Here is a 26448-nt window from a genome sequence, read left to right as displayed (position 1 = left end):
GGATTTTACCTAAATATTGTCATCCCAGAAAACCCTGAATACTGCAACTAGTCAGAAATCTGATTAATATCCTTCTAATACTGTAACCTGAGGTTCATTGTATTATTCTACCGTCTATAGGGCTGTTATAGTAGTTATATTCTTGTATATAGGAGCAGTATTATAGTAGTTATATTCTTGTATATAGGAGCAGTATTATAGTAGTTATATTCTTGTATATAGGAGCAGTATTATAGTAGTTATATTCTTGTATATAGGAGCAGTATTATAGTAGTTATATTCTTGTATATAGGAGCAGTATTATAGTAGTTATATTCTTGTATATAGGAGGAGTATTATAGTAGTTATATTCTTGTATATAGGAGCAGTATTATAGTAGTTATATTCTTGTATATAGGAGGCAGTATTATAGTAGTTTTATTCTTGTATATTGGAGCAGTATTATAGTAGTTATAATATTGTATATAGGAGCAGTATTATAGTAGTTTTATTCTTGTATATAGGAGCAGTATTATAGTAGTTATATTCTTGTATATAGGAGGCAGTATTATAGTAGTTATATTCTTGTATATAGGAGGCAGTATTATAGTAGTTATATTCTTGTATATAGGAGGCAGTATTATAGTAGATATATTCTTGTATATAGGAGCAGTATTATAGCAGTTATATTCCTGTATATAGGAGCAGTATTATAGTAGTTATATTCTTGTATATAGGAGGCAGTATTATAGTAGTTATATTCTTGTATATAGGAGCAGTATTATAGTAGTTATATTCTTGTATATAGGAGCAGTATTATAGTAGTTATATTCTTGTATATAGGAGCAGTATTATAGTAGTTATATTCTTGTATATAGGAGGCAGTATTATAGTAGTTTTATTCTTTTATATAGGAGCAGTATTATAGTAGTTATATTCTTGTATATAGGAGCAGTATTATAGTAGATATATTCTTGTATATAGGAGCAGTATTATAGTAGTTATATTCTTGTATATAGGAGCAGTATTATAGTAGTTATATTCTTGTATATAGGAGCAGTATTATAGTAGTTATATTCTTGTATATAGGAGCAGTATTATAGTAGTTATATTCTTGTATATAGGAGCAGTATTATAGTAGATATATTCTTGTATATAGAGCAGTATTATAGTAGTTATATTCTTGTATATAGGAGCAGTATTATAGTAGTTATATTCTTGTATATAGGAGCAGTATTATAAGAGTTATATTCTTGTATATAGGAGCAGTATTATAAGAGTTATATTCTTGTATATAGGAGCAGTATTATAGTAGTTCTATTCTTGTATATAGGAGGCAGTATTATAGTAGTTATATTCTTGTATATAGGAGCAGTATTATAGTAGTTGTATTCTTGTATATAGGAGCAGTATTATAGTAATTATATTCTTGTATATAGGAACAGTATTATAGTAGTTATATTCTTGTATATAGGAGGCAGTATTATAGTAGTTATATTCTTGTATATAGGAGCAGTATTATAGGAGTTATATTCTTGTATATAGGAGGCAGTATTATAGTAGTTATATTCTTGTATATAGGAGCAGTATTATAGTAGTTATATTCTTGTATATAGGAGGCAGTATTATAGTAGTTATATTCTTGTATATAGGAGGCAGTATTATAGTAGTTCTATTCTTGTATATAGGAGCAGTATTATAGTAGTTAAATTCTTGTATATAGGAGGCAGTATTATAGTAGATATATTCTTGTATATAGGAGCAGTATTATAGGAGTTATATTCTTGTATATAGGAGCAGTATTATAGTAGTTATATTCTTGTATAAAGGAGCAGTATTATAGTAGTTATATTCTTGTATATTGGAGCAGTATTATAGTAGTTATATTCTTGTATATAGGAGCAGTATTATAGTAGTTATATTCTTGTATATAGGAGCAGTATTATAGTAGTTATATTCTTGTATATAGGAGCAGTATTATAGTAGTTATATTCTTTTATATAGGAGCAGTATTATAGTAGTTATATTCTTGTATATAGGAGCAGTATTATAGTAGTTATATTCTTGTATATAGGAGCAGTATTATAGTAGTTATATTCTTGTATATAGGAGCAGTATTATAGTAGTTATATTCTTGTATATAGGAGCAGTATTATAGTAGTTATATTCTTGTATATAGGAGGAGTATTATAGTAGTTATATTCTTGTATATAGGAGCAGTATTATAGTAGTTATATTCTTGTATATAGGAGCAGTATTATAGTAGTTATATTCTTGTATATAAGAGCAGTATTATAGTAGTTATATTCCTGTATATAGGAGCAGTATTATAGTAGTTATATTCTTGTATATAAGAGCAGTATTATAGTAGTTATATTCTTGTATATAGGAGCAGTATTATAGTAGTTATATTCTTGTATATAGGGGGCAGTATTATAGTAGTTATATTCTTGTATATAGGAGCAGTATTATAGTAGTTATATTCTTGTATATAGGAGCAGTATTATAGTAGTTATATTCTTGTATATAGGAGGAGTATTATAGTAGTTATATTCTTGTATATAGGAGCAGTATTTTAGTAGTTATATTCTTGTATATAGGAGCAGTATTATAGTAGTTATATTCTTGTATATAAGAGAAGTATTATAGTAGTTATATTCCTGTATATAGGAGCAGTATTATAGTAGTTATATTCTTGTATATAGGAGGCAGTATTATAGTAGTTATATTCCTGTATATAGGAGCAGTATTATAGTAGTTATATTCCTGTACATATGGGGCAGTAGTTCCGTTTTTGTAGATAGGTGTATGTAGTCCATGTCCTCTCCTGTATGGGGCCTTTCTCCTGGTGTACTCTATGGCGGTGAACCTGTTTCCCTCTGTTCAGTCTGTCTCTCCTGGATTTCCTGCCTGTACATGATGGATATAAAGTCGTTGAGAACATGAAGGTCGCTTGGAACAGGTTCTTCCTCCGTCCTGTTTATTGTTAAATGTCTTGGAGCTTAATGTTGTTTGTCATGTTGCTCCCTGTGATTCGGCTGATGTTGTGCAGGGGCCCCGCTTTGTTCTTGTGTGATCGGACACAGATGGAGCCGTCAGGTTTGCGGGGCAGGGGACCACTGTTTGGCTGCGGCTCCTAGCTGGGACTGAATTTATCGGCGCTGTATTACAGAATAGAAGTCATCTAATATATTGTTATTAAAGAGCTGATCACCCTGATATCATAACAATACAACACTATCTGTTTTCCAGTTTCTTCACTGTTTGCTGACTGATAATATAGAGTGATGGATCGTATACACCCGTCCTACAGTCACCTCTCCCCTCCTGACATGGCTGATAACAGAGAACAATAGATATATTCACCTGTCCTACAGTCACCTCTCCTCTCATGACATGGCTGATAACAGAGAACAATAGATATATTCACCCGTCCTACAGTCACCTCTCCTCTCATGACATGGCTGATAACAGAGAACAATAGATTGTATTCACCTGTCCTACAGTCACCTCTCCTCTCCTGACATGGCTGATAACAGAGAACAATAGATATATTCACCTGTCCTACAGTCACCTCCCCTCTCCTGACATGGCTGGTAACAGAGAACAATAGATATATTCACCTGTCCTACAGTCACCTCTCCTCCTGATATGGCTGATAACATAGAACAATAGATATATTCACCTGTCCTACAGTCACCTCTCCCCTCCTGACATGGCTGATAACAGAGAACAATAGATATATTCACCTGTCCTACAGTCACCTCTCCCCTCCTGACATGGCTGATAACAGAGAACAATAGATATATTCACCTGTCCTACAGTCACCTCTCCTCTCCTGACATGGCTGATAACAGAGAACAATAGATTATATTCACCTGTCCTACAGTCACCTCTCCTCCTGACATGGCTGATAACAGAGAACAATAGATTGTATTCACCTGTCCTACAGTCACCTCTCCTGACATGGCTGATAACAGAGAACAATATATATGTTCACCTGTCCTACAGTTACCTCTCTCCTCCTGACATGGCTGATAACAGAGAACAATAGATTATATTCACCTGTCCTACAGTCACCTCTCCTCTCCTGACATGGCTGATAACAGAGAACAATAGATAGTATTCACCTGTCCTACAGTCACCTCTCCTCTCCTGACATGGCTGATAACAGAGAACAATAGATTGAATTCACCTGTCCTACAGTCACCTCTCCCCTCCTGACATGTCTGATAACAGAGAACAATAGATTATATTCACCTGTCCTACAGTCACCTCTCCCCTCCTGACATGGCTGATAACAGAGAATAATAGATTATATTCACCTGTCCTACAGTCACCTCTCCTGACATGGCTGATAACAGAGAACAATAGATACATTCACCTGTCCTACAGTCACCTCTCCTCTCCTGACATGGCTGATAACAGAGAACAATATATATGTTCACCTGTCCTACAGTCACCTCTCCTCTCCTGACATGGCTGATAACAGAGAACAATAGATTGTATTCACCTGTCCTACAGTCACCTCTCCTCTCCTGACATGGCTGATAACAGAGAACAATAGATATATTCACCTGTCCTACAGACACCTCTCCCCTCCTGACATGGCTGATAACAGAGAACAATATATATGTTCACCTGTCCTACAGTCGCCTCTCCTCCTGACATGGCTGATAACAGAGAACAATAGATATATTCACCCGTCCTACAGTCACCTCTCCTCTCCTGACATGACTGATAACAGAGAACAATAGATTGTATTCACCTGTCCTACAGTCACCTCTCCCCTCCTGACATGACTGATAACAGAGAACAATAGATATATTCACCTGTCCTACAGTCACCTCTCCCCTCCTGAAATGGCTGATAACAGAGAACAATAGATATATTCACCTGTCCTACAGTCACATCTCCCCTCCTGACATGGCCGATAACAGAGAACAATAGATATATTCACCTGTCCTACAGTCACCTCTCCCCTCCTGACATGGCTGATAACAGAGAACAATAGCTTTGTATTTTATTGCAGAGGACATATAGTTTAGCTTATCGTCTCTGTGGCGGTATATATCATCCGGTCCTGTAGTAGGTGTCGGCCCTTGTGCACAGTCATCGTACACGTATTTGGCGCTGGAACTTGTTATCGATTTGCTGGGATTGTCCACACAATCATCTGGAGCCTTATCTGTGGTTCGATAGTCGTGTGGGTCTGTGCTGGGGGGGGTGAGTCATGATTTCGGAGCAAAGTTCAGTCGTCTTTCACCTGCTGTTACCTCTGGGATCCCCCCTGCGGCCCACAGCGCCAAATACTGACACAGCGCCAAATACTGACACAGCGCTAAATACTGACTACAGCCAACGAGAGCAAACATGGAGATGTGAGCAAAGTGCAGCTTAGAAATCCTGCACCGCCTTATCTGTTACATGTAAAGTTGGGTGACAACTGCTGTGGCAATGTTTCCCAACCGGTGTGCCTCCAGCTGTTGCAAAACTACAACTCCCATCATGCCCGGACAGCCTAAGGCATTCTGGGAGCTGAAACAGTGCAGCTCCTGCTGTTCAAAACTACAACTCCCAGCATATCCTGATAGTCTTTACTTCATCCCACTGGTGCTTTCTATTCTCCACCTTAGTCTTTCCTAACAAGGGTGTCTTCAGCTGTTGCAGAACTACAACTCCCAGCATGCCGGGACAGAGCATTGGGGCGTAGCGAGATATGTTAGTGTTGTCCAGGCCTAGAAAAACATGGCAACTTTCTTCCAAAAAACAGCGCCACACCTGTCCTCAGGCTGTGTGTGGCATTGCAGCTTGGTTCCATTTAAATGAATAAAACCATGTTGCAATACCACACACAACCTGAGGACAGGTGTGGCGCTGTTTTTGGAAGAAATTAGCTCTGTTTTTCTGTTCTTGGATAACTCTTAAGGCTGAGAACCCCAACCTTTGGCTGTCCTGCTGTTGCATAACTACAACTCCTATCTTGCTCTGATAGCCTATGACTGTACAGCAGTGTTACCAACCAGGGTGCCTCCAGCTGTTGCAAAACTACAATTCCTTGCATGCTCGGACAGCCTTTGCAAAACAACAACTCCCATCCTACCATTGTAGCCAGTGGCTCTACAGACCAGTTATTTCACAACCGGTGGTTCTCTATTTGTTGCAAAACTACAATTCCCATCATTTCCTAAAGACTTTGTCCACCAGTATTTCCCAAACTGTGGACCTCCAGCTGTTGCAAAACTACAACTCCCAGCATGCCCTGACAGCCGAAGACTCTGTGTCTGTTATGGATGCGATTGTGTTCCCCTGCTTTATACTTCAGGCGCAATCTATTCCAGTGTTTTACAAAAAAAAACAGTGTGCCTCCAGCTGTTGCAAAACTACAACTCCCAGCAAGCCTGGTCAGCCTTTTGGAGACTCTCATGCGCTGCTCCATGTATCTGCCTGTGCAGAACGGAGAAGTGACTCTTGTCCGGACATTTCCCAACGTGCCGGTCACTTCCTGTGATGATGTCTCGGAAGAATGCGGCCATGAATAATCCGTCCGTGTCACTCGCCGCCTCCCGCAATCCTTTCCACTTCATGAAGAATTTTAAGTAATAATAAAACTATTTTTTTTTCCACCTCTGCCCAAAACTACAGAGAGAACCCGGAGGAGACGAAAACCGAAACAAAAAAAAAAAAGTTGTGGGTCAGTTTGGTTTAAGTTCACACTAAAGTCGGCCATAGGTACTGGATCACTTTTTCCCAACCAGTGTGCCTCCAGCTGTTGCAAAACTACAACTCCCAGCATGGCCGGACAGCCGTTGGCTGTCCGGGCATGCTGTGAGTTGTAGTTTTACAACAGCTGGAGGCACCCTGGTTGGGAAACAGTGCACTTGATAAACCATCTTATAGACTTCCAGGGGTGTTTGATAATTTACCCTTTTAGATGCCGATAAAACGTCATCACAGTCCATTGCGTGGACTAGGTAGGTACTTCCCCCCCCCCCCCCCACACACACATAGGTAGTTTGTCCCATATATAGTAGCCTCCTGTAGTAATCTGTTCCTGTATATAGGACCCCTGTAGGTATTACTCGCTGTAGTAGTTTGCCTACTGTATGTAGGACCCCCCTGTAGGTAGTTTGTCCTTGTATATAGTAGCCCCCTGTAGTAATTTGCCCCCCCCAGTAGAAAGGACCCCTTGTAGGTAATTTGCTCCTGTATATAGGGTCCTGTAGGTAACCCCTCCCCCCACCCCCAGTAGTAATTCACCCACTGTATGTAGGACCCCCCTGTAGTTAGGTTGTCCCTATATATAGTAGCCCCCTGTAGTAATTTGATCCTGTATATAGGACCCCCGTAGGTAACCCGCCCCCAGTAGTTATTCACCCGTTGTATGCAGGACCCCCCTGTAGGTAGGTTGTCCCTGTATATAGTAGCCCTCTGTAGTAATTTGCTCCTGTATATAGGACCCCTGTAGGTAACCCCCCAGCCCCGCCCGCCCAAGTAGTAATTCACCCATTGTATGTAGGACCCCCTGTAGGTAGGTTGTCCCTGTATATAGTAGCCCCCTGTAGTAATTTGCTCCCCTGTCGAAAAGACCCCTTGTAGGTAATTTGCTCCTGCATATAGGATCCCCTGTAGTAGTTTCCCCCTGTATGTAGTAACCCCCTCCCCCGTAGTTATTTTGTCCCTGTATATAGTAGCCCCCTGTTGGTAGGACCCCCCTACTATTGGTAGTTTGCTTCTGTATATAGAACCTTTTGTAGGTAAAACTCCCTGTAGTTGTTTGTCCCCTGCATGTAGCACCCCCCCCCTGTAGTTATTTTGTCCCTGTATATAGTAGCCCCCATGTAGGTAGGACCCCCGACTATAGGTAGTTTGCTCCTGTATATAGGACTTCTGTAGGTGAAACCCACTGTAGTAGTTTTCCCACTGTATGTAGGACCCCCTGTAGGTATTTTGTCCTGTATATAGGATCCCCTATAGTAGTTTGCCCATTATATTTAGGATCCCCCTTTAGGTAGTTTGTCCCAGTATATAGTAGCCCTCTGTAGGTAGGACCTCATTCTGTAGGTAGTTTGCTACTGTATATAGAACCCCCTGTAGTAGTTTGCCCCCCCCCCCTTTTTTAGGTAAAAAAAAACAAAAAAAACTAAACCTTTTTGTAGGTCCCCCTGCTGTAGGTAGTTTTCCCTATGTAGGTAAAACCCCCTGTATCAGTCTGCCGCCCGTAGGTAGGATCCCATTTGAACAGTTTGCCCCTGTATATAGAACCCCCTGTAGTTAACTTGCCCCTGTAGCTCGAAACCCCCTCCCCCCCCCCCCAAACCCTCAAAGTTTAAAAAATAAAAAACACACAACAAAAATAAACCACTCACCTTAGCTTCCCCCACAGTAACCGGATTAATCTCCTGCTTGTAGGCCGCAGGCTGCATCTTCCTGCAGCCTTTAGAGTCCAGTAGCATCCAGGGACAAGCACAATGACATCACTCACTGTGTGACCTCTGCAGAAAGAGATTCTCCCGGACTCTAGTGGCTGCAGGCAGTGTCTAGGACATGTTAAGCCACCTGTGGTGGTGCTAAGCCACAAGCTTCCTTGCGCGTCATGTCACCATCTTCCCCACTGGGCTAACATTGCACTCCAGTTAAGGGCCTTATAAGGATCCCCAGCTGTTGCAAAACTACAACTCCCAGCATGCCCAGACAGCCGCTGGCTGTCTGGGCATGCAGGGAGTTGTAGTTTTGCTAACTCCTGGAAACCAACAGATCAGAGACCATTGCTATAGGGGTCTTAAAATGGCCGCGCCGCCCTCCTATTGACTTCATCGAGCATAAGACAGAAAACCTGCGCACATTTATTGGGGTGTGAACCTTTGAACCCGCGTCTCCCGTCCAGGATGCAGGATGTCGGGGATTCCTCTCTCTTCCTCCTTCACAATTTACACAGTGGATTAGAAATAACCTTTCCACATCTCCCGCATCCTGTTCACCTTGTTTCTCCTCATCTGACATCGTCCTTACAGGACTGCGCAGAACAAGAAAACCGCCCACCCCCTGCCGCCTGCACAGTATCACCCTGATGACTCTGCTTCTATTCACTTCTATCCCCGCCGCAGTATACAGACAGATCACAACGCTCTGTTTCTAGACAACGATTAGTTATCCACTCCTGGAAAAGCCGGGTGACTACCAGTATGTCCGCTCCTACCACAGTAGTCACCCAGCTTTCCTAGAGTCCATGGACTGCAGAATAGAATTAGCTTCCCGAAGTCATATATAGTTACATAGTTAGTACGGTCGAAAAAAGACATATGTCCATCAAGTTCAACCAGGGAATTAAGGGGTAGGGGTGTGGCGCGATATTGGGGAAGGGATGGGATTTTATATTTCTTCATAAGCATTAATGTTATTTTGTTCCATAAATGTATCTAATCCTGTTTTAAAGCTGTTAATTGTTCCTACTGTGACCAGTTCCTGAGGTAGACCGTTCCATAAATTCACAGTCCTCACGGTAAAGAAGGCGTGTCGCCCCTTGAGACTAAACTTTTTCTTCTCCAGACGGAGGGAGTGCCCCCTCGTCCTTTGGGGGGGTTTAACCTGGAACAGTTTTTCTCCATATTTTTTGTATGGGCCATTAATATACTTATATACGTTTATCATATCCCCCCTTAAACGTCTCTTCTCAAGACTAAACAATTGTAACTCCTTTAATCGCTCCTCATAGCTAAGATGTTCCATGCCCCATATTAGTTTAGTCGCGCGTCTCTGCACCCTTTCCAACTCCGCAGTGTCCCTTTTATGAACAGGTGCCCAAAACTGAACAGCATATTCCAGGTGAGGCCGTACCAATGCTTTATAAAGGGGGAGTATTATACACTATAGACTGTACCAATGCTTTATAAAGGGGGAGTATTATAGACTATAGACTGTACCAATGCTTTATAAAGGGGGAGTATTATGTCCCTGTCCCTGGAGTCCATGCCTCTTTTTATACATGACAATATCCTGCCGGCTTTGGAAGCAGCAGCCTGACATTGTGCTATTCTGTAGTCTGTGATCTACAAGTCACCCAGATCCTTCTCTACCAGTGACTCTGCCAGTTTAATCCCCCCTAAGACATACGACGCTGCAGGTTATTAGTATACACAGCCCCCCTCTATATACACAGCCCCCCCTCTATATACACAGCCCCCCTAAGACATACGACGCATGCAGGTTATTAGTACCCAGATGCATAACTTTACATTTATCCACATTGAACCTCATTTGCCAAGTGGATGCCAAGTCTCCCCTCTTTCTCCACTTTTTAACACATGCAGATATATTCTACAGGATAGCCACGTCTTTATAAGTGCGGCACAGGTGCGCCAATTTTTCACATAATGCCAAAATTTCATAGTGTGTAAACCGCTCACAGGAATTCACAAAAGAGTATCAGGCAGATTCCTCCTTTGTAAAAAACTCGATAATCTGAACCAGTCAATTAGGTTAGGTAGGTAGTTTTGTATGTATTTATTAAATTTTTAGTTAGTGTTTTAGTTATGTAGTTATAGTTTATTTATTTTATTTATGTAGTTATTTATTTAATGTTATTTAGTTATGTAGTTTATTTTTATGTAGTTATTTACCGGTAATTAATTTACGGTAGTTAGTGTTTTAGTTATGTAGTTATATATTTTTTTATGTATGTAGTTATTTATTTATTTATTTATTTATTTATTTAATTTAGTTAGTGTTTTATTTATCTAGTTATTTATTTAATTAATTTAGTTAGTGTTTATGTAGTTATTGTGTAGTTTATGTAGTGGTCCCCGCTACCAGTCACCCAATCAGAATAAGTACCATTAATAACCACCCTCTGTTTCCTATCACTGAGCCAGTTACTTACCCACTTGCACACATTCTCCCCCAGCCAAATCCTTCTCATTTTATGCACCAGCCTTTTATGTGGCACCGTATCAAATGCTTTGGAAAAATCCAGATACACGACATCCAGCGATTCCCTTTGGTCCAGTCTGGAGCTCACCTCCTCATAAAAGCTACTCTGGACAGTTCCTGACATGGACAGAGGTGTCAGCAGAGAGCACTGTGGTCAGACAGAAAGAAAATTAAAAAAGAAAAGAACTTCCTGTGGATCATACAGCAGCTGATAAGTACTGGAAGGATTAAGATTTTTTAATAGAAGTAATTTACAAATCTGTTTAACTTTCTGGCACCAGTTGATTTAGAAAAAAATGTTTTCCAGTGAAGTACCCCTTTAATTCCTTTAGAACACGGGGGCGAATGCCATCTGGACCTGGTGGATATGTCTATTTTGATTTTTTGTAGACGGCACTGTACTTCTTCCTGGGTTGGACAGGTGACCTGTACTTCTTCCTGGGTTGGACAGGTGACCTGTACTTCTTCCTGGGTTGGACAGGTGACCTGTACTTCTTCCTGGGTTGGACAGGTGACCTGTACTTCTTCCTGGGTTAGACAGGTGACCTGTACTTCTTCCTGGGTTAGACAGGTGACCTGTACTTCTTCCTGGGTTAGACAGGTGACCTGTACTTCTTCCTCGGTTAGACAGGTGACCTGTACTTCTTCCTCGGTTAGACAGGTGACCTGTACTTCTTCTTTACCTTATTGTGCTGTATTTCACCTGGCATTTCATTTTCCTCTGAATACAGTGGCGAAGAATTTGTTTAATATATTCGCTTTTTCCTGTTCCCCGTTTATAATTTATTCTTCATCATTTTTTAAAGGGCTTACACTTAAATTTTTAACCTTTTTGCTATTTATATAGTTTAAAGAACATTTGGGGGTTAGTTTTACACTCTTTGGAGAGGACCTGAACACGCTTACGCATTTTGAACAGGACGTTCCTAGTCGTAGCATGTTCCAAGAGACAAACACGTTCGTGTTCTCCTTCTGGGACAGATTTTAATGGCGACTTTTATTTGCAGTGATCCGTGCTGGCAGCCGCATTGTTCTGGCACATGGATACGTATAGATCGGCTTTATTATGCGGTGTAGCGCTGTATCACTAGGCGGATCTTCTGCTTTTTTCTGGCATTCAACCGGTGTGCCTGCAGTTGTTGCAAAAACTACAACTCCCAGCATGCCCGGACAGCCTTTGGCTGTCCGGGCATGCTTGGAGTTGTAGTTTTGCAACAGCTGCAGGCACACTGGTTGGTAAACACTAGGATAGGGTAAAACTAGTTTGATCGGTGGTGGGGTCCCACCATTGAGACCCCCCCACTGATCCCAAGAACTAAGGTCCTTTGTCCCCCCAATGATGTGGCAGTGCACATGCTCAGCCAGAGCCCCATTTATTTTCTATGGGACTTACCTATATTGCCAAGCGCTGAACTCTGTAGGGGACATATTCCAAAACCTGTGTAATTTATGTTAAAGTAATATTTCATTATTTATTTATTTATTTATTTATTTATTTTATTCTCACTAGTGTTGCTTTTGCCGTTTTTCCATTTTGCTCATAAATTTTAACATTTTTGCGCCAATCTTGAATTCAGGTGGGCAAATGCAAATCAAACAACACAAAATATGTGAGATATCATTAATGCATACTTCAGAGACCAGAGGCTGTGTTAGCGGGCAGCATTTTATTAGGGGGTACTGTTGCGTCTATACTCAAGATGGCCACAATTAAAGGTGGGGAGGGAAATTTTTTAAATAAATATATAAATATATATATATATATATATATATATATATATAAATATATATATATATATATAAATATATATATATATATAAATATATATATATATATATATAAATATATATATATAATATATATATATATATATATATATAAATATAATATATATATATATATATATATATAAATATATATATATATATATATATATATATATATATATATATATATATATATATATATATATATATATATATAAATAAATTTTTTTTTTTTTTTTTTTTTAAATAACTGGTGCCACAAAGTTAAGCAGATTTGTAAATTACAGTATATACAAGTTGTTCGGCACTGCCTACTTGTGTACCTATAGCGGGTGGACACTGAGTCGCTGTTTATTGCACATACTCACAGCCTGATACATATAATAGGGAGGACGGCAGACGGTAACCGGTGGGGTATCACAGAGAGGCGACACCGAAGCACTAATCAGTGCGAAACATCGGTGTCGCCTCTCTGTGATACCCCCCCCGGTTACCATCTGCCGTCCTCCCTATGATATGTATCAGGCTGTGAGTATGTGCAATAAATCTTGCTGAACTGGAAATACCGGTGAGTGCCGACTTTTCATTCTTCTATCAAGCATACCAAGATTTGTAAATTACTTCTATTTAAAAATCTTAATCCTTCCAGAACTTATCAGCTGCCGTATGCCACAGAGGACACCACAGAGGACACCTCTGTCTGTATTACGAAAAAATACAAATTATTAAAAAGTTATGCATCTAGTCGTGTGGCAACACTAATTTATCATTATTATAATTTTATTTATTTATTTGTTTGTTTCTTTTTCGGTAATGTAGTAAAATAACCCGTACTGACCTGCAGAATAAAGCTGTAATGTTATTTTTACCGTACGGAGAAAATCGCATTTTTTTCCCATTTTACTAGCAAAGAGAGTTTACTAAAAAAAAAGAGAACTAGTAAAGAGAATCTGACGGTTATTTCACAGCACTAAATCAATATATGGTAAGGGCTCGTTCACACGAGCGGATTTCTTTTCAAACTCGCAGCGGAGATCCGCTGCGAGTTTGAAAAGAAATCCGCTCGTGTGAACGAGCCCTTATAGTGTGGGTGAATAGCTGTAAAAAGAAGTGTAACTCAGATGTTTCGTTACGTATGTGTGACATTCTGCCCGTTAGAAGCTCCAGCGCACAATGGAGGCGGGGAGCCAGCTCTCCCAGCTCCCCCTGCTTCATACATTTTACGCCCGCCCCCTTCTGTGACGTCAGAACCGTGGGGGCTATGCTCCTCGATACACCTGCCTCTGATTTCATGGAATGGGGCAGAATATTGATGAGGCATGCTGGAAGTTGTAGTTTTGCAACAGCTGGAGGTACACTAGTTGGTTAACACTGCAGTACATATAAATGATTAAACTGTGCAAACATATAGCGCGTAGAGAGCTGAGCACATGTCAGTGTTAGTATAGTGACTTAAAGGGGTACTCTGGTGGTGCCAGAATGTTAAACAGATTTGTAAATTACTTCTATATAAAAATCTTAACCCTTCCAGTACTTATCAGCTGCTGTATGGTCCACAGGAAATTGTGCAGTTCTTTCCAATCTGACCACAGTGCTCTCTGCTGAAACCTCTGTCCATGTCAGGAACTGTCCAGAGTAGGAGCAAATCCCCATAGCAAACCTCTCCTGCTCTGGACAGTTCCTGACACGGACAAAGGTGGCAGCAGAGAGCACTGTGGTCAGACTGGAAAGAACTGCGCAATTTTCTGTGGACCATACAGCAGCTGATAAGTACTGAAAGGATTAGGATTTTCTAATAGAAGTATATTTACAAATCTGTTTAACTTTCTAGAGCCAGTTGATATGAAAAAATAGTTTTCCAGTGGAGTACCCCTTTAATCAATCCACTAACTGTACGGATCCATTCCTACTCTATGGGGTTTGTTACCTTATTCACATGCAGCGGGGAAAAATAATAAGAAAAAACACTAAAAATAGAAGAAAATAAATGAGTCTTCTTGTGAATTGGCAGGGAATTGCATTGGACAGATCAGGCTTTGTGCGAATCAACTGCGTCAAGTGTCCCCTCCGATGTTTGACGAATCTGTGACAAGAGAACGTTGCGCTCCCCCCCCCCATAACAGGAGCGACTATGGTTGTAGGAATTCCTGCCCTGACCTCCTTCGCCGCGTTCTACGCTCCCAGATAATTCACCTTACAAGTCCCGACACGATTTGGCCTTCGTGGCGAATGTTCACACCTGAATCTGACAATGTGGATTGGGGGCTGTCCGGCTGCAGACTGACCTTTACTATTCAGCATGGGGGGGGTCAGATAGTCGTGTTCCCCCCACTGCTCATTTCAAGTTTGGAGCTGTGGAGATAAGCGACGCCGGAGGTCATGGCAGCTACCGATCCCCTACATGTTAGTAGTCGGACTGCAGCCTCCTCCTCCCTGGTTCAGCTCAGTGCAGGGTTTTCGCGCCCCCCGAGTCGTCTGCTTTTCATGATCTTCTCTTGGCAATAAGTCTGGGGAGGTTTTCCAGGGTTCGTTGTGCAAGAAAATACTGAAGGCATTGTGATGTGGGTCACACCGCTAATGGTGGGGGGTGTACGGCTCACATGTACCCTGCCAAGGAACAGGATCGGAAAATGCCATTTTAATTTTTCCTAAAGAAGACAAGTTGTTTGCGTTGGAGGCTCATAGTGCCGCAGGGATTTCTCTTAGATGTGTTTTTATAGGATGATGTTCCCATTGGATCAGACAAGATTTACTAAAAATAAATAGATATTACTACTGATGGCAATGATTTAAGCCCTGACAGATTAACGCTTCTCATTAGAGATCAGCGGTGACATCTTTAGTGATGGATAGGCTGTATTCTCAGTGACGTCACCGCTGATCTCTAGTGATGGATAGGCTGTATTCTCAGTGATGTCACCGTTGATCTCTAGTGAATGGATAGGATGTATTCTCAGTGATGTCACCGCTGATCTCTAGTGATGGATAGGCTGTATTCTCAGTGATGTCACCGCTGATCTCTAGTGATGGATAGGCTGTATTCTCAGTGATGTCACCGCTGATCTCTAGTGATGGATAGACTGTATTCTCAGTGATGTCACCGCTGATCTCTAGTGATGGATAGGATGTATTCTCAGTGATGTCACCGCTGATCTCTATTGATAGATAGGATGTATTCTCAGTGATGTCACCGCTGATCTCTAGTGAATGGATAGGCTGTATTCTCAGTGATGTCACCGCTGATCTCTAGTGATGGATAGGCTGTATTCTCAGTGATGTCACCGCTGATCTCTAGTGATGGATAGGCTGTATTCTCAGTGATGTCACCGCTGATCTCTAGTGATGAATAGGATGTATTCTCAGTGATGTCACCGCTGATCTCTAGTGAATGGATAGGCTGTATTCTCAGTGATGTCACCACTGATCTCTAGTGAATGGATAGGCTGTATTCTCAGTGATGTCACCGCTGATCTCTAGTGATGGATAGGCTGTATTCTCAGTGATGTCACCGCTTATCTCTAGTGATGGATAGGCTGTATTCTCAGTGATGTCACCGCTGATCTCTAGTGATGGATAGGCTGTATGCTCAGTGATGTCACCGCTGATCTCTAGTGATGGATAGGCTGTATGCTCAGTGATGTCACCGCTGATCTCTAGTGATGGATAGGCTGTATTCTCCTGTATGCTCAGTGATGTCACCGCTGATCTCTAGTGATGGATAGGCTGTATGCTCAGTGATGTCACCGCTGATCTCTAGTGATGGATAGGCTGTATTCTCAGTGATGTCACCGCTGATCTCTAGTGATGGATAGGCTGTATTCTCAGTGATTTCATTGCTGATCTCTAGTGATGGATAGGCTGTATTCTCAGTGATGTCACCGCTGATCTCTAGTGATGGATAGGCTGTATTCTCAGTGATGTCACCGCTGTTCTCTAGTGATGGATAGGCTGTATTCTCAGTGATGTCACCGCTGATCTCTAGTGATGGATAGGCTGTATTCTCAGTGATGTCACCGCTGATCTCTAGTGATGGATAGGCTTTATTCTCAGTGATGTCACCGCTGATCTCTAGTGATGGATAGGCTGTATTCTCAGTGATGTCACCGCTGATCTCTAGTGATGGATAGGCTGTATTCTCAGTGATGTCACCGCTGATCTCTAGTGATGGATAGGCTGTATTCTCAGTGATGTCACCGCTGATCACTGAGAATACAGCCTATCCATTACCAGAGATCAGCGGTGACATCACTGAGAATACAGCCTATCCATCACTAGAGATCAGCGGTGACATCACTGAGAATACAGCCTATCCATTACCAGAGATCAGCGGTGACATCACTGAGAATACAGCCTATCCATCACTAGAGATCAGCAGTGACATCACTGAGAATACAACCTATCCATTCACTAGAGATCAGCGGTGACATCACTGAGAATACAGCCTATCCATCACTAGAGATCAGCGGTGACATCACTGAGAATACAGCCTATCCATCACTAGAGATCAGCGGTGACATCACTGAGAATACAGCCTATCCATCACTAGAGATCAGCGGTGACATCACTGAGAATACAGCGTATTCATCACTAGAGATCAGCGGTGACATCACTGAGAATACAACCTATCCATCACTAGAGATCAGCGGTGACATCACTGAGAATACAGCCTATCCATCACTGAGAATACAACCTATCCATCACTAGAGATCAGCGGTGACATCACTGAGAATACATCCTATCCATCACTAGAGATCAGCGGTGACATCACTGAGAATACAGCCTATCCATCACTAGAGATCAGCTGTGACATCACTGAGAATACAGCCTATCCATCACTAGAGATCAGCGGTGACATCAGTGAGAATACAGCCTATCCATTCACTAGAGATCAGCAGTGACATCACTGAGAATACAGCCTATCCATCATTAGAGATCAGCGGTGACATCACTGAGAATACAGCCTATCCATCACTAGAGATCAGCGGTGACATCACTGAGAATACAGCCTATCCATCACTAGAGATCAGCGGTGACATCACTGAGAATACATCCTATCCATCACTAGAGATCAGCGGTGACATCACTGAGAATACAGCCTATCCATCACTAGAGATCAGCGGTGACATCACTGAGAATACATCCTATCCATCACTAGAGATCAGCGGTGACATCACTGAGAATACAGTCTATCCATCCCTAGAGATCAGCGATGACATTACTGAGAATACATCCTATCCATCACTAGAGATCAGCGGTGACATCACTGAGAATACAGCCTAACCATCACTAGAGATCAGCGGTGACATCACTGAGAATACATCCTATCCATCACTAGAGATCAGCGGTGACATCACTGAGAATACAGCCTATCCATCACTAGAGATCAGCGGTGACATCACTGAGAATACATCCTATCCATCACTTGAGATCAGCGGTGACATCACTGAGAATACAGCCTATCCATCACTAGAGATCAGCGGTGACATCACTGAGAATACATCCTATCCATCACTAGAGATCAGCGGTGACATCACTGAGAATACAGCCTATCCATCACTAGAGATCAGCGGTGACATCACTGAGAATACATCCTATCCATCACTAGAGATCAGCGGTGACATCACTGAGAATACAGCCTATCCATCACTAGAGATCAGCGGTGACATCACTGAGAATACATCCTATCCATCACTAGAGATCAGCGGTGACATCACTGAGAATACAGCCTATCCATCACTAGAGATCAGCGGTGACATCACTGAGAATACATCCTATCCATCACTAGAGATCAGCGGTGACATCACTGAGAATACAGCCTATACATCACTAGAGATTGTGTAAGAATTTTGAGTTTTGAAGGGAAAGAACTTATTTTTCTTCACTTTTCTTTCAGCTCGACCTGTCCAAGCCCATCGAGGACCAAGGCCCGCTGGACGTCATCATCCATAAATTAACAGACGTCATCTTGGAGGCCGATCAGAACGACAGCGAATCAGTGCAGGTGGTGCAGAGGTTCCAGGTGGGTGATCCTTCTCTAACACCAGTGGTCTCCAAACTGTGCACTTCCAGATTTTGCAAAACTACAACTCCCATCATGCCCAGACAGCCAACGGCTGGGAGTTGTAGTTTTGCAACATCTGGAGGTGCACAGTTTGAAGACTGTTGTTTTACACTATACATCCTTTCCCTGCAAATTTGCGTTATTAAGTTTTTATGGGAATTCCACATTATCTTATGTAGATTTACAATTACATTACCCAATTTTATTTAGTTTTTTTTATTTTATTTTACTACTTATAGTTTGCTTAAACTTGTTCCTGTTCTAGCTCCTATAACTTGCTTATTTTATTGTTTACCAAGACATGAGGATCATTTTTTGCCCCGTGATCTGTAGTTTTTATCACAACCACTTTTGTTTTAATAAGACTTTTTGATAACTTTTTATTCATTTAATTTTGTGACCCAAAAAAAGTGACCAAAAAAAGTGACCAAAAAAATCAGCTACTTTTTATTTTTATTTTCTCCATTGATCGTGGAGTTTCGTTAATGTTATATTTTATTAGTTCGGAGACTTCCACATGCGGAATGACCACCTATGTTTATTTTTTTTAATAAATATTTCATTATAAATATAAAAAAAAATAAATAAATAAAAAAAAAAAAAAAAAAAAATATATATATATATATATAATATTTTTATTTATTTTATTATATATTTATATATTTTATATATAAAAATTCAAATAAATATATTTATATACACACATACATATATGTAATAAAATATATAAATATATATTTTACTTTTTTAATTTACACATTTTTTATTTGTTTTATTATATATTTATATATTCTATTATGTATAAAAATTCTAATAAATATGTACATATATGTAATAAAATATATAAATATATATATAACTTTTAAAAAATTTTAAATTTGTTTTATTATATATTTATATATATAAAAATTCAAATAAATATATATACATATATGTAACAAAATATATAAATATATATATATATACACACATTAAAATATTATTAAAATAATAATGGTAATATTATATAGTACAGTATACACAGACATAGAACAGCATTGATCAGGGTTATCGGTGCTTTGATCATTCAGTTTGCTTTAGCAGCCTTTACATACAAAGTGACGATCGAGCGGCATGGAGTTAGGAAGGGACTTCCAGACATTATTTTGACTCATCAGACCCCTGGGATTGCGCTGCAGGGTTCCAATGAAAGCCCCCAAAATCCCAACAACTGTCATTCCTTCCTTTAGGTGCCACGGTTGTCATTGAGGGTTAATGGCGAACATCAGCATGATCACTGATATGCATCATTATCGGTGAGTGCTGATAGCAGCCGTCACTCACATTCTATGAAGCGAGCGCAGCTCCTGAGGTCACTTCATGAACAGTTAATGCTGCAGGACGTAAAAATACATCATGGGGTGGGAAGGGGTTAAAGTGAATGGAAAGCTGCTGAACCCAGGAGCGGCGCGGCCCTTTCTCGTGTCCCGGGAATGTTGCATTGTAATAAAACCACACCTAGGAGCACGGGCAAGTTACCGGGTCGGTCGGGTGTAAGCCAACCTGTTGTCATCCACTGACAGCAAGCAGAGATCTTAGCAATGGTGAGAAAATAAAAAACAGGTTATTAGAAAAGATGTATGTATGGGCAGTCACCCAGCTTTCCCAGAGACCCTGAGTGGTGACTCCAGCCTCCTGATCATACCACAATATACCCCATCACGACTTATCCTGAGTCTCGGAAAGTTGGGTCAAGGCTGCTTAGAGATATGGGAATCGATGTTACTTCTTTAATTAACACTTAGATACAATTGAATACAATTTGATTAAAACTTCTTAGAGCAGCCTTTCCCATCTAGTGTGCCTCCAGCTGTTGCAAAACTACAACTCTCAGCATGGGCATGCTGGGAATTGTAGTTTTGCAACAGCTGGAGGCACACTGGTTGGGAAAGACTGACTAAGGCTGCGTTCACATTACGTTTTGCAATACAGCTCCCTTATACATTTTCAATTTGAAAACTGTACGGAACCATATTGAAAACCATATGCATTGATTCGCCATTGAAAACCGTACGCCAAAAGATGCATCCGGTTGTCTCAGTTTTGCTTCCTGTACGGTTTTGTCAGTTTTTTTCCGGTACCCAAAACCGCAACCTACAACGGTTTGGGTCCGGGTGAAAAGCCGTATTGAAACATATCATTTTTTTTTTTTTTTTTTAAACATGGGAGTCAATGGGAACTATACAGAAACGTATGTGCGTATGGTTCCATGCGGTTTTCACATACATTTTTTTTTAACTTTGCGTAGTTTTTTTTATTGGAATTTATCAAACAAGTGAAACTTTATTCATAAAGGAATAAAAAGTTTAAAATGTATACTTTTTTTTTCTAAAAAAAACGGATGCAACCGGACATACGGATTAAAATTTGTACATACACACGTTTTGATACAGTTTAGTCCGGTTTTGAGGAATCAGTTTGTTTATAAAAAACCATATACGGGAACTGTATTGCAAAAATGTGGTGTGAACCCGGCCTTAGGCTGCACGCACACCACGTTTTTGCTATACAGTTCCCGTATACGGTTTCAAGTTAAAAACCGTACGGAACCGTATAGAAAACCTTATGCATTGACTTAACTTGTAAACCGTATGTCAAACGCATCATCCGGTTTAGTCCGTTTTGAGTCTTATACGGTTTTGTCCGGTTTTTTACCCGTACCCAAAACCGTAGTCTACCACGGTTTTTTGGTCCGGGTGAAAAACTGTATTAAACCGTATACGTTTTTTTAAAACATGGGAGTCAATGTGAACCGCACAGAACTGTATGTTCGTACGGTTCCATCCGGTTTTCACCGTACGGTTTTTGACTTTGCACAGTTTTTTTTCTTGGAATTTCAATCAAACAAGTGAAACTTTATTCAAAATGGAGTGAAAAGATGAAAACGTGTACGGTTTTTACTTACAAAAACTGATGCAACCGGACATCATTTTTCAAACCGTATACGGTTTTCAACTGTGTATATGTTAAAATTTGTACACAAGTTTTGATACAGTTTAGTCCGGTTTTGAGGAATCCGTTTTTCATCAAAAACCTGATACGAGAACTGTATTGCAAAAACGTGGTGTGAACGCAGCCTTAGAGGAAACGACTCGTAATAAGATTATAGGATATTATCAGTTCACACCCACCTCCTATATCAGAAGACGGGAAAGATTATCCAGTTACTTGAATAAATAATCCTTCAATTTCCAAACAAAGCAAAACCCTAATCTGGAGATATTTCACAAGTGTCCTGGTAATCCGGGGATATGTGAGGTTGTGGATACGGCGGAATCCTGTGAAGGGGCGGAGAGCGGCTAAATTCTACTAAATCTCTATTTATTATCTTTGGCGCTGACGCACTTCGCCTCCCCCCATCGTCTCCTCTTATTATGGCTGAACTCTGAACCGTTGATCGGAGCAGAGCTTTATATAACCCAGAGACACCGGCGATTGGGCAATTTAAAGGGGAAACAGTCCTAAAAAAAAAAAAGCCCCAGTGAAGGTTATATCAGTACTGGAGCGTTATAAGAGGAGCGGCTGATATCATCACATATGATGTAATATATAGAGATTATATCAGTACTGGAGCGTTATAAGAGGAGCGGCTGATATCAGTCACTTATGATGTAATATATAGAGATTATATCAGTACTGGAGCGTTATAAGAGGAGCGGCTGATATCACACATGATGTAATATATAGAGATTATATCAGTACTGGAGCATTATAAGAGGAGCGGCTGATATCACATATGATGTAATATATAGAGGTTATATCAGTACTGGAGCGTTATAAGAGGAGCGGCTGATATCAGTCACATATGATGTAATATATAGAGGTTATATCAGTACTGGAGCGTTATAAGAGGAGCGGCTGATATCACATATGATGTAATATATAGAGGTTATATCAGTACTGGAGCGTTATAAGAGGAGCGGCTGATATCATCACATATGATGTAATATATAGAGATTATATCAGTACTGGAGCGTTATAAGAGGAGCGGCTGATATCACACATGATGTAATATATAGAGATTATATCAGTACTGGAGCATTATAAGAGGAGCGGCTGATATCACATATGATGTAATATATAGAGGTTATATCAGTACTGGAGCGTTATAAGAGGAGCGGATGATATCATCACATATGATGTAATATATAGAGATTATATCAGTACTGGAGCGTTATAAGAGGAGCGGCTGATATCATCACATATGATGTAATATATAGAGATTATATCAGTACTGGAGCGTTATAAGAGGAGCGGCTGATATCACATATGATGTAATATAGAGGTTATATCAGTACTGGAGCGTTATAAGAGGAGCGGCTGATATCATCACATATGATGTAATATATAGAGGTTATATCAGTACTGGAGCGTTATAAGAGGAGCGGCTGATATCAGTCACATATGATGTAATATATAGAGGTTATATCAGTACTGGAGCGTTATAAGAGGAGAGGCTGATATCATCACATATGATGTAATATATAGAGGTTATATCAGTACTGGAGCGTTATAAGAGGAGCGGATAATATCCTCACATATGATGTAATATATAGAGATTATATCAGTACTGGAGCGTTATAAGAGGAGCGGCTGATATCATCACATATGATGTAATATATAGAGATTATATCAGTACTGGAGCGTTATAAGAGGAGCGGCTGATATCACATATGATGTAATATATAGATTATATCAGTACTGGAGCGTTATAAGAGGAGCGGCTGATATCATCACATATGATGTAATATATAGAGATTATATCAGTACTGGAGCGTTATAAGAGGAGCGGCTGATATCACATATGATGTAATATATAGAGGTTATATCAGTACTGGAGCGTTATAAGAGGAGCGGCTGATATCATCACATATGATGTAATATATAGAGATTATATCAGTACTGGAGCGTTATAAGAGGGGCGGCTGATATCATCACATATGATGTAATATATAGAGATTATATCAGTACTGGAGCGTTATAAGAGAAGTGGCTGATATCATCACATGATGTAATATATAGAGATTATATCAGTACTGGAGCGTTATAAGAGGAGCGGATGATATCATCACATATGATGTAATATATAGAGGTTATATCAGTACTGGAGCGTTATAAGAGGAGCGGCTGATATCAGTCACATATGATGTAATATATAGAGGTTATATCAGTACTGGAGCGTTATAAGAGGAGCGGCTGATATCAGTCACATATGATGTAATATATAGAGGTTATATCAGTACTGGAGCGTTATAAGAGGAGCGGATGATATCATCACATATGATGTAATATATAGAGGTTATATCAGTACTGGAGCGTTATAAGAGGAGCGGCTGATATCAGTCACATATGATGTAATATATAGAGGTTATATCAGTACTGGAGCGTTATAAGAGGAGCGGCTGATATCACATATGATGTAATATATAGAGGTTATATCAGTACTGGAGCGTTATAAGAGGAGCGGCTGATATCATCACATATGATGTAATATATAGAGATTATATCAGTACTGGAGCGTTATAAGAGGAGCGGCTGATATCACACATGATGTAATATATAGAGATTATATCAGTACTGGAGCATTATAAGAGGAGCGGCTGATATCACATATGATGTAATATATAGAGATTATATCAGTACTGGAGCGTTATAAGAGGAGCGGCTGATATCATCACATATGATGTAATATATAGAGATTATATCAGTACTGGAGCGTTATAAGAGGAGCGGCTGATATCACATATGATGTAATATAGAGGTTATATCAGTACTGGAGCGTTATAAGAGGAGCGGCTGATATCATCACATATGATGTAATATATAGAGGTTATATCAGTACTGGAGCGTTATAAGAGGAGCGGCTGATATCAGTCACATATGATGTAATATATAGAGGTTATATCAGTACTGGAGCGTTATAAGAGGAGAGGCTGATATCATCACATATGATGTAATATATAGAGGTTATATCAGTACTGGAGCGTTATAAGAGGAGCGGATAATATCCTCACATATGATGTAATATATAGAGATTATATCAGTACTGGAGCGTTATAAGAGGAGCGGCTGATATCATCACATATGATGTAATATATATAGATTATATCAGTACTGGAGCGTTATAAGAGGAGCGGCTGATATCACATATGATGTAATATATAGATTATATCAGTACTGGAGCGTTATAAGAGGAGCGGCTGATATCATCACATATGATGTAATATATAGAGATTATATCAGTACTGGAGCGTTATAAGAGGAGCGGCTGATATCACATATGATGTAATATATAGAGGTTATATCAGTACTGGAGCGTTATAAGAGGAGCGGCTGATATCATCACATGATGTAATATATAGAGATTATATCAGTACTGGAGCGTTATAAGAGGGGCGGCTGATATCATCACATATGATGTAATATATAGAGATTATATCAGTACTGGAGCGTTATAAGAGGAGCGGCTGATATCATCACATATGATGTAATATATAGAGGTTATATCAGTACTGGAGCGTTATAAGAGGAGCAGCTGATATCACATATGATGTAATATATAGAGGTTATATCAGTACTGGAGCGTTATAAGAGGAGCGGCTGATATCATCACATATGATGTAATATATAGAGGTTATATCAGTACTGGAGCGTTATAAGAGGAGCGGCTGATATCACATATGATGTAATATATAGAGATTATATCAGTACTGGAGCGTTATAAGAGGAGCGGCTGATATCATCACATATGATGTAATATATAGAGATTATATCAGTACTGGAGTGTTATAAGAGGAGCGGCTGATATCACATATGATGTAATATATAGAGGTTATATCAGTACTGGAGCGTTATAAGAGGAGCGGCTGATATCACATATGATGTAATATATAGAGATTATATCAGTACTGGAGCGTTATAAGAGGAGCGGCTGATATCATCACATATGATGTAATATATAGAGGTTATATCAGTACTGGAGCGTTATAAGAGGAGCGGCTGATATCAGTCACATATGATGTAATATATAGAGATTATATCAGTACTGGAGCGTTATAAGAGGAGCGGCTGATATCACATATGATGTAATATATAGAGATTATATCAGTACTGGAGCGTTATAAGAGGAGCGGATGATATCATCACATATGATGTAATATATAGAGATTATATCAGTACTGGAGTGTTATAAGAGGAGCGGCTGATATCACATATGATGTAATATATAGAGATTATATCAGTACTGGAGCGTTATAAGAGGAGCGGCTGATATCATCACATATGATGTAATATATAGAGATTATATCAGTACTGGAGCGTTATAAGAGGAGCGGCTGATATCACATATGATGTAATATATAGAGATTATATCAGTACTGGAGTGTTATAAGAGGAGCGGCTGATATCATCACATATGATGTAATATATAGAGGTTATATCAGTACTGGAGCGTTATAAGAGGAGCGGCTGATATCACATATGATGTAATATATAGAGATTATATCAGTACTGGAGCGTTATAAGAGGAGCGGCTGATATCATCACATATGATGTAATATAGAGGTTATATCAGTACTGGAGCGTTATAAGAGGAGCGGCTGATATCATCACATATGATGTAATATATAGAGGTTATATCAGTACTGGAGCGTTATAAGAGGAGCGGCTGATAT

General features: G+C 39.8%; 1 protein-coding gene across 2 annotated transcripts in view; it reads left to right on the top strand.

Annotated features, from left to right (window-relative positions):
* The window catches only part of ITPK1 (inositol-tetrakisphosphate 1-kinase), a gene marked incomplete in the record, with an annotated part of 91033 nt that overhangs the window by 19939 nt on the left and 44646 nt on the right, over nucleotides 1–26448 (top strand). For both annotated transcript variants that reach the window (XM_056545752.1, XM_056545751.1), the window contains 1 exon segment: nucleotides 18569–18694. In XM_056545752.1, coding sequence (XP_056401727.1) covers nucleotides 18569–18694 — 126 coding nt within the window.

Source organism: Hyla sarda, chromosome 11 (genome assembly GCF_029499605.1).
Source record: "Hyla sarda isolate aHylSar1 chromosome 11, aHylSar1.hap1, whole genome shotgun sequence".
Lineage (NCBI taxonomy): Eukaryota > Metazoa > Chordata > Amphibia > Anura > Hylidae > Hyla > Hyla sarda.
This window is presented reverse-complemented; position numbering and strand designations above follow the sequence as displayed.